Source organism: Ovis canadensis, chromosome 13, assembly GCF_042477335.2.
Source record: "Ovis canadensis isolate MfBH-ARS-UI-01 breed Bighorn chromosome 13, ARS-UI_OviCan_v2, whole genome shotgun sequence".
Lineage (NCBI taxonomy): Eukaryota > Metazoa > Chordata > Mammalia > Artiodactyla > Bovidae > Ovis > Ovis canadensis.
In genome coordinates this window covers 57,102,450-57,111,088 of record NC_091257.1, presented here as the reverse complement: position 1 = coordinate 57,111,088, position 8,639 = coordinate 57,102,450, and the positions used below count along the sequence as shown (strand labels likewise).

The window sequence follows — 8,639 nt, the reverse complement described above, 5'->3', positions numbered from 1 at the left end:
GGTCTTCCTCCCGCTGCCTCGGAAACCTCCGCCGTGCTCTCTGTGGACTCCCAGACGCGGAGCAGGCGCCCGGACGGCCAGGAGGCCGAGACGCCCTCTCAGGCCAGGAGACAGAGTTCGGGTGCATAAGCTTCGCCGGCCCGGAGCGGGGACACCCTCTGAAAGACCGCGGTGAGCCGGCTCGAGGAGCGCCGGGGAACAAGATCAGGACTCTGGGACAGACTAGGGGAGGACGGGGAGCCACGGGAGGAGGGCGGGGCTGGGGAGGAGCGGGCTCGGTCGGGCGGACCGAGAACCCGGGGCGGGGGTGGGGCGGGGGGGGGTAGGGCTAGGGTGGAGGCCGTGGGCGGGGCAACTGGGCGGAAGAGGTGGGCCAAGTGGGAGGGGGCAGCGCGGGTGGGGACCACGGGAGGAGGACGGGACTGGGGGAGTGGGCGGGGTCGGGCGGACCGAGCATCCCGGGGGGGGCAACGGGGCGGAAGAGGCGGGGCCAAGCGGGAGCTGGCGAGGCTGTCCCCCACAGCCCAGGCGTAAAGGCGCTGCGGCCGGCGGGGAGGCTGGGGACCAAGGGAGGAGAGTGGGACTGGGAGAGAGTGGGCGGGGTCAGGAGGACGGTGACTCCGGGAGGGGCGGGGCTAGGGCGAAGGACATGGGCCGGGCAACGGGGCGGAAGAGGCGAGGCCAAGTGGAAGGGGGCGGGGCGGTCCACCACGGCCGGGTCATAAAGGCGCCGGGGCCCGCCGGGCGATGCTAGCATCCACGGATCGCCCCTCGACTGCAGTCTGTTTGCATCTGAGAGACCATGGTGGGCTCCCCGCGCGCCCCGCTGCTCCTGCTGGCCGCCCTGATCGTCTCCCTGGCCCTGGCCTTGAGCCCTGTGGCCGCGCAGGGCCCTAGAAAGGGTCGCCTACTGGGCGGCCTGATGGAGGCGGACGTCAACGAGGAGGGCGTGCAGGAGGCGCTGTCCTTTGCGGTCAGCGAGTTCAACAAGCGAAGCAACGACGCTTACCAGAGCCGCGCGATGCGCGTGGTGCGCGCCCGCAAGCAGGTGCGTCCGACGGGGCAGGGTGCGGAGATCAGGGGCCCCAGGTCAGGCCTCAGGGTAGGGGCGCGGGGACTCTGCCCAAGCCCGGCCCCCGGAGGGCGAGGCCTGCGCGCAGTCCCCAGCCCCGCCCGAGGACCCCCCGAGCTCGCTCGGGAGGGCAGCCCCCAGCCCCTAGAGGCCCCGGGAATCGGCAAGGATGCAATTGCGCTTCTCACCCGGGCGTGGCCCCCGGTCTTTCCCGGCGCCTGCAGCCCTTCGCGGGACTGGCCAGCTTGCTAGGTAAGCTCTGGGGTCACTGGGTCCCGAGGCTCATCGTGAGCTGTCAATTAAATGACCACAGACGAAGGAAACTCACACCTGACTGCCCACTGAGTGATTCTTTAAGCACCTTTTCCTTTTAGCTGTTTATTTTGACGCAATTTCAGACTTACAGAGCAGTTTCAGAAACAGTACCTAGCATAGAATCACTGTAGATTCTTCACCCAGATGCCCTAACTGTTGAAAGTTGCCATATTTGCGTGATCCATCTCTTCCCTACGTACCTGTGTGTAGGGATGTACCTATATGCATTTATTTTATGAAGTTTTTGAAAGTGAACACTTCTGTGTATATTTCGTAAAAGCAAGCCTTTTCTTCCGTAACCACAATACAATTTTGAAAATCAGATATCAACCCTGACGCTTTGATACACAGGTCTTATTCAGATGTCACTGACACCCCACTATGTCCGTTACAGCCAGGGATATTCCTGGGCCCCCCACCTCAGCCTCTGTCCTGTGATCTCCTTTACTCTGGGGCAGCTGCCGGTCTGTCTCATGACCTTGGCGTTGCTTCTGGCCAGTCACGGCTCCTGGGTTTGGCTTGATGTTTCCTCGAACTGAGCCTTGAGTCACACAGAAGAGGCGAGTTCCTCTGAGCTTCCTCTCCGCAGGTGCCACTGAACACACCTGGCCTCCCGTGGTCCTCTCATCATCACGCAGTGACCTGGGGGTCAGACACACCAAACAGCCTCCTTGCAGGGGGCCTGGCTGCTCTCCAGAGAACCTGGAGGTTATCAGCAAACAGACAAGTTCATGAGTGGGCCCTGTGGTCTCAGGTGTGTCCCACGGCAGGGGGCCTGGCCTAAGGAAACAGGCTCGTGGACTGTGGTTCATCCACATGTCATGTCCATAGGAGCAGCCTCTGGGCTGTGACGTCACACCCCCACCCTGAGATGGGCACACCGTTGCTGACAGCCTGACCTCTGCCTGGCGTTCTGGCCAGAGAGGAGCCTGTTGTCAGAGTTGGGAAGAGGGCTGGAGGGAGAATCAGGAAGGGCTACAGGGCTTTGCACTGGTCCTTGAAAGAAGGCTAGAGTTGAGACCATCTGGCCTGTGTCCCCTTGGAGAGTGGGATGCAGCCACACAAGCAGCAGCAGTGTGGTCCTGCCTGCCAGCCTCAGGGCTTCCTGCTCCCTTCTCCCAAAACCACAGGAGATGAGTCAGGGCCACAGCCATCTCTCCTCCCGTGGCAGTGGGCTGGTGCCGTTCCCTTTGAATGGGACTGCTCTCCTCACTTGCCAGGTCCCTGCCCCCCAGCCTGCTCCTCTCCAGGGTGACACTAGCTCCTTGGCCATATGGGAAAGTGACAGCAGAAAGGGATTGTGGTTCCACCAGGTGGGACTTGGAGCCGGGTCCCTGCCCCTCATGCTTCTGCAAGTTCTAACCAGGCACGTCTCGAGTGCCCTTGTGAGGCTAGAGTTCACATCTCTCCTGTAACCTCAAGTGTAAAAGACCCAGAGGATGTGCCACACTGTCAGAAGTCACACTTAAGAGGAAGGCATGCCAGGCAGTCTTCTGTTGGCCTGAACATCTGTGAATGTGAAGCTCTTGGTTTCCCCTCTCCGAGAGGGAGTGAATAAACCTGGACTACATACAGGGAATGGGATGCCATGGGCTCCACGGTGGGGACTGAAGTTCCACTAAAGTGGAGTCACTGGCAGCAGCCTTCCTGTGGGTGCGGCGTGGGCTATGGCCGCGGCGTGGGCTATGGCCGCACCTTGTGCTCAGGCCCTGCCCTGGCCCGGGGCGCTGGTCGGTTGCTTGTCCGCACCCTGGCTGCCTCCTCAAAGCTGTGCCTTCTGTTCCTGGACCTGGTCAGCATATTGGCCTGTGGATTCCCCTTTCTGGGTCCCTGTGGGAGACGCCTGGTTGGAGCAGCTGGTAAAGAAGTTCCATGGAGGGCCTGGGATACAGGGGCTGTCAAGAAGCCACTGTGCTTCCAGGGTGCGGCCCTGGCAACTTGTGACCGTGGACTTGGGGTGTGGTGGGAGGAAGGTAACCGTGTGTGTGTGTGTACGCGTGCGTGCACATGTTCACGGTCACAGAGTGTGCTAACTGTGTCTGCTCTCTGCATGTCCAGGTTGTGTCGGGGATGAACTACTTCTTGGACGTGAAGCTTGGCCGGACTACATGTACCAAGTCCCAGACCAACTTAGACAGCTGTCCCTTCCATGACCAGCCGCACCTGAAGAGGGTATGTGCCTGCTGGTAGCAAGGATGGGGGTACCCTTGGGGACACGTCACAGCTGTGGCTGGGGATGTGATGGGGAAGGGTGCATGTGTGCACATGACTGCTATGTGTCTATAGGGGGTTTCCACCGGGGAATTGGGGCACCACATGCTTTAGGGGTTGTTGCCTGCCAGATGGAGGACACAGCTGGGGGTATTTGCTGGGGAGCAAGAAAGGGCCCTTTAATCCCATCCTTGTCCCCCACCCCCACCCCAGATTAGTAGGCTTTAGAGGATTGTAAGGGCCTCCCAGGTGGCACCAGTGGAAAAGAACCCACCTGCCAATGCAGGAGACATAAAAGATGGGGGTTCGGTCCATGGGTCAGGAAGATGCCCTGGAGGAGAACATGGCCACCAGTATTCTTGCCTGGAGAATCCCGGGACAGGAGAGCCTGACAGGCTATAATCCATAGGGTCACAAGGAGTTGGACACAACTGACGCAGCTTAACACGTATGCACACAGAGGCCTGAACCGTGCTGAAACCCTAAGATGCTGCCCACTCACCAAAGCCCAGGCTCTCCCGGGGGCTTGGCTGGTTCTCGGGGGTCTTGGCCTCAGGGAGGGCTGCACTCCTTGGTCACCCTTCCCAGGCCCCACCTCTGCGGGGGTTTCCTGGACCTGTATCCCGGCCCCTGGGTCCTCCCTCTGGACCTGTCTCAGTGCCAGTGCTCTGGGGAGGGGGGCTGGAGGGGCGTGCACCTCAGTCTTTAACTCTAACCCTGACCCACTGTTCCCCTCTTTCCTTTCACAGGAAAAGCTGTGCTCCTTCCAGGTTTACGTCGTCCCGTGGATGAACACCATCAACCTGGTGAAGTTTAGCTGCCAGGATTAATAGGGGACTGGGTGTCAGGCAGGCCACTGACCGCCTCTCACTCACGCCCCTGCAGAGCGCCCACACCTGCGGTGGGTGACTGCGTACTGGCCGTGCCCTCCCCATGCTGCCCCCGCAGACACAGGCTCCTTGGGCATTTTCTGATCTGCCAGGGGTCTCTAACTTGTGTCTTTCTTCTAATTGCTTTCCAAGTGCACGGTGCTCTGCTATTTTACTCAATAAAAAAGTTAACAGCAGCTACTCATTGAGTTGCTCACTGTCTCAGAAGGTTGAGAAGGAAGGGTCGATGCTGTTACTTTACTCCTCTCACTGGCTCTGAGGGCAGGCAGGGGGCGGGGAGCGGACGCGGCTGGGAGCTGGACCTTCAGCTTTGGTGACTTCTGATGGTCAGACGGGAGCGCAGAGGACCTGAGCTGCTGACCCCAGAAACTTGGCTGCTGTGTCTGCACAATGTCGGACCATCCGCCGGGGCTGGACAGGAGGGCAGGCAGTGTGATGGAGTCCGAGGCATGGGACGCCCTCTGAGGAGCTGCACGCGTGCTGAGCTGATCAGACGGCTGGGATGACTCACTGGGCATGTTCCCTGGAAGCGAAATTAGGAATGGCTTATGTCATCCTCTTTCCACAAACAACTCTGGGCACCTACCAAAAGACAAAAACTAAAAATATGTGTAACTGATGGAAACGGGGTAGGGGGAGTACCCATCAGAATCCAGGTCAGTCAAGGTCGGAATTGAGAGGGAACTAGGAGAGCTTCCAGGATACGTTTCAGGAGCTGTGGCATCTATAGGGGTTTTACTCATTCACACCCCTCCTGCCCTTCTCTGGGCTTCCAGGTGAAATGAGTCTTAGCACAGCTTGCCACGGAAGGCGTACAGAACTTACGACGCACAGTGGACTTTCTTTTCCTAAGGAGTGTTTAATCAGTAGGAGATGGCACCTGTCAGTGTCATCATCACTGGGCAGCAGAGTGGATATTTAGTGCCCCCAGCTGGGAATGGTCCAGTCCTGCTCCCCGCCCCCGGCACTGCCCTCATGTTGACCATTCACCCCAAGGGTGACGCTTCACAGGCTGCTCTCCCAGAGGCTGTTTCCAGACACTCGCCACACTCAGGGCAGCATTGACCAGCCCTCCTGTTGTGCCGTGGTATCCACAGAAGGCAAAGTGACAAACAGGACTCACACAGGTGGCTCTGAGGCCAGCACCCTAGATGCCATGGTGCACCTGCAGAACTTGAACTGGGATGCCAGGAAGAGGGTGGGAACTGTGCCCTCCCACCTGCTGCTCCCTGACTCACAGGGCCCCGAGGGCCTCCCCTGTCTCTGTCTTCATGTAGTGCATAGCAGAGCTTTCTCACCCCAGATGGGACTTAACAAAAGGGCTTTGGAATTCGAGGAGTGAAAGGTTGCCCACAGGCCTTGCACTGGCTGGATCTGGACCTGGGGCTGGCCCCTACAGGGAGCTGCGGGACTTGTGGACACAGAAGTGAAGGCTGGGGCAGCCTCCCTGCAGAGGCTCTCCTGGGTGGAAAATCTTGACTTTCCACAAGTCAGCCAGCATCCAGGCTGACTTTCCATAAAGTCATCCCTTTGTGATGCCTCCAGTGCCCTGTTCCTGTGGAAGTCAGGGCGGTCGGGTCGGGGTATGCTTCGCTTGGCTCACCTGTCTTCACCCAGCCCCCTGTTGCGCAGCCCACACCTCAGGGTTCAGGTTAGCACCACCCCAAGTCCCCAGGGAGTAGGTGGGACTGGGGGTGGGGTGGGGTGACCCAGAAGGCTCGCTGATCAGGAGGCCACCCAGACCAGTGTGTCTAGGGAGGAAACGTAGCTCCTGCCACATTCATCTTCATGGTAGTACTTTTAGGCTTATTTATTTTAAACAGAAATAAAAGTGTGGCTAAAAAGCAGGATTCAACTGAGTAAATTTGAAAGTCTTGATTCCACCCAAGGGCTCATGAATCTGGTAGCATTTCATAGCAGGACACGAGGGCACGCAGAGGAGTCCTAGAACATGGAAGCTTCTATAGAGAGGAGGATGGGTGAGGAAGTCAGCAAAAAATAGTGTGTGGGGGGGCATATTTTGGGCCCAGATGCCAGGAAAGGGAGCAGGGAGGACATACGTTTTACCATGTGGGTTGCCTCTTCTTCCTCTGGACCTCCCACACGACAGGTGACTTCATGGTGCTGAGCAGAAAACCCCATGTGGTTGATTAAGGTGACATTTCTGAGGAAGGTGAGACTACAATTATGCGAGGCGTTAAGTCTAAATTTTGTATCCTGGGGTTTAGCACACGTGACACCATCTGGGGACTGTGGGTTTTCTCTTTGTGTGTAATTTAAGTCATCATATAAATAGATTTAGCCCAGTGCCTGGCTCTGGACAAATGCTCATTGATCTGTCTATATTTTGCAGTCGTTTGACAGGCTGACACTCTTTGCATTGACAGGTGTGTCTAGAAGCCATCTCTTGACTCTGGGTGGGCTTGTGGGCTTCCTTCCACCAAAAACTGCAAAGGAAGTGGCCCCGTGACCTCTGGGCTGCAGAGAAAGCTTCCTTTCCTGAGTTCCCTTGGACACTTGCCCTGGGTGAAGCCATGAGGAGATGCTCAGAGGAGCTCACAGCCAAAGCTGACATCACCTGCTGCCAGGTGCCTGGGCCACCATGGATGTCCAGCCTGTTTGGACTCACCGGGGGCTGCAGCCCTGCTTGTCACCTGACTGCAGTCCCATGAGAGCCCCAAGCAAGAGAAAATGGCTGGACTGCACCTCCCAGTGTTTGAGGGATTTGTCACATGCGGTGGGTCTGGGGCTTGTGCCTGTGGGCACTGGCACAGAAGGGGTGATGCCCAGGGAAGCTGGGTGAATGTTCCACTGGCCATGTGACCTCCCAGCTCCCTGCTGTGCTGAGCTGCAGGTGCTCGGGGTGGTGGGGAGGGACCAGGGAGCTCCTTCCTTGTGGGGTCACGGGAATCCTGTGTGTTCATGTCTGTAAACACTTAGAATGGCACACAACATATGAAGCCACTGAAGTTTGTCACATAAATGCATCTCACGTCTCCAGTCAGAATGTCAACAGGTTTTAGTTTTAGATGGTGTCTTCGAAGAGTCTAACATAACTTTTTCAAATGAGATGATTAGGCTTTTTTTTCCACCCTGTGGATTTTGCAAGAACTTCTTCAAAAGACAAAGCTTATCATCATTCCTACAGCATCAGGGGTTGCTTTCTGCATGTCAGTGGTGACTCTAGCTGGGTTCATTTTTCTGTGCCAACTACTCCATTTGAAATATCATGTTTTCATACCTGTTAGGTAAGAGTCATCCTCTCTGTTCTTTCCTAAATTTTATTTTAAATATGTTATATTTATTCTTATGGATGAAATTCCTTTTCATGTGCGAACAGATATTCTCTCTCGTGGCTCCAGGTGGCAACTGACACTCCCCATCAGCACTCAACACAAGGGTGAACACTGACACACTCCAACTGTTCTGGACCCACACAACCACTCTGTTTCACTTTCGGTACAGTATTCAATAAATTACATGAGAAAGTCAACATCTTACTATAAAATGGGGTTTGCGTTAGATGGTTTTGCCCAACTGCAGGATAATGTAAGCGTTCTGAACACACTTGAGGTGGTTTCCCTGGTGGCTCAGATGGTAAAGAAACCGCCTGCAGTGCGGGAGACCGAGGTTCGATCCCTGGGTGGGGAAGATCCCCTGGAGAAGGGAATGGTAATCTGCTCCAGTATTCTTGCTTGGAGAATTCCACAAACAGAGTAGCCTGGTCGGCTGTAGTCCACGGGGTGACAAAGAGTCGGACGCAACTGAGCGACTTTCACTTTCTTTTCAGGCTGAGTTTCTATGTTTGGTAGGTTAGGTGTATTAGATGCATGTTTGACTTATGATATTTTCAGCTTATAATGGGTTTGCCAGGCTGTAAGCACATTGTAAGTTGAGAAGATCAGTATCTCCTTCTTGTGGATCATTTCTTGATTTATTTGACTTTAGCTGGTTCATGGGGATGCCCACTCAGGAGTGTTCAAACCATGGACATTGTCTCGTTGTTAAAAATTGTCTTCATAACACATGCATTCTCTCAAAAGCTTTAAATGCATGTGGGCAGCCGTTGCCTAGGCAATGGTTAGTCTCTCGTGGCCTAGGATGATGGAAGAGACCAGAGGACATAGTCAACTAGAATTTGAACTTGATGT

At 56.2% G+C, this 8,639-nt stretch overlaps 1 protein-coding gene across 1 annotated transcript; it reads left to right on the top strand.

Annotated features, from left to right (window-relative positions):
• The first annotated feature begins 389 nt into the window (after positions 1 to 389).
• On the top strand, positions 390 to 4,668 carry LOC138416972 (cystatin-C). Its single transcript, XM_069546517.1, has 3 exons — positions 390 to 1,048; positions 3,446 to 3,559; positions 4,348 to 4,668. Exons 1-3 carry the CDS (start codon positions 803 to 805, stop codon positions 4,426 to 4,428), a joined length of 441 nt encoding a protein of 146 aa, XP_069402618.1. The 5' UTR covers positions 390 to 802; the 3' UTR covers positions 4,429 to 4,668.
• The last annotated feature ends 3,971 nt before the right edge of the window (positions 4,669 to 8,639 follow it).

Excerpts from the sequence above, each read along its gene's own strand:
- LOC138416972 (XM_069546517.1), top strand. The coding sequence starts at position 803 with ATGGTGGGCTCCCCGCGCGCCCCGCTGCTCCTGCTGGCCGCCCTGATC. Across the intron at positions 1,049-3,445 it reads TGGTGCGCGCCCGCAAGCAG|GTTGTGTCGGGGATGAACTA; the intron begins GTGCGTCCGACG and ends CTGCATGTCCAG. Across the intron at positions 3,560-4,347 it reads ACCAGCCGCACCTGAAGAGG|GAAAAGCTGTGCTCCTTCCA; the intron begins GTATGTGCCTGC and ends TTCCTTTCACAG.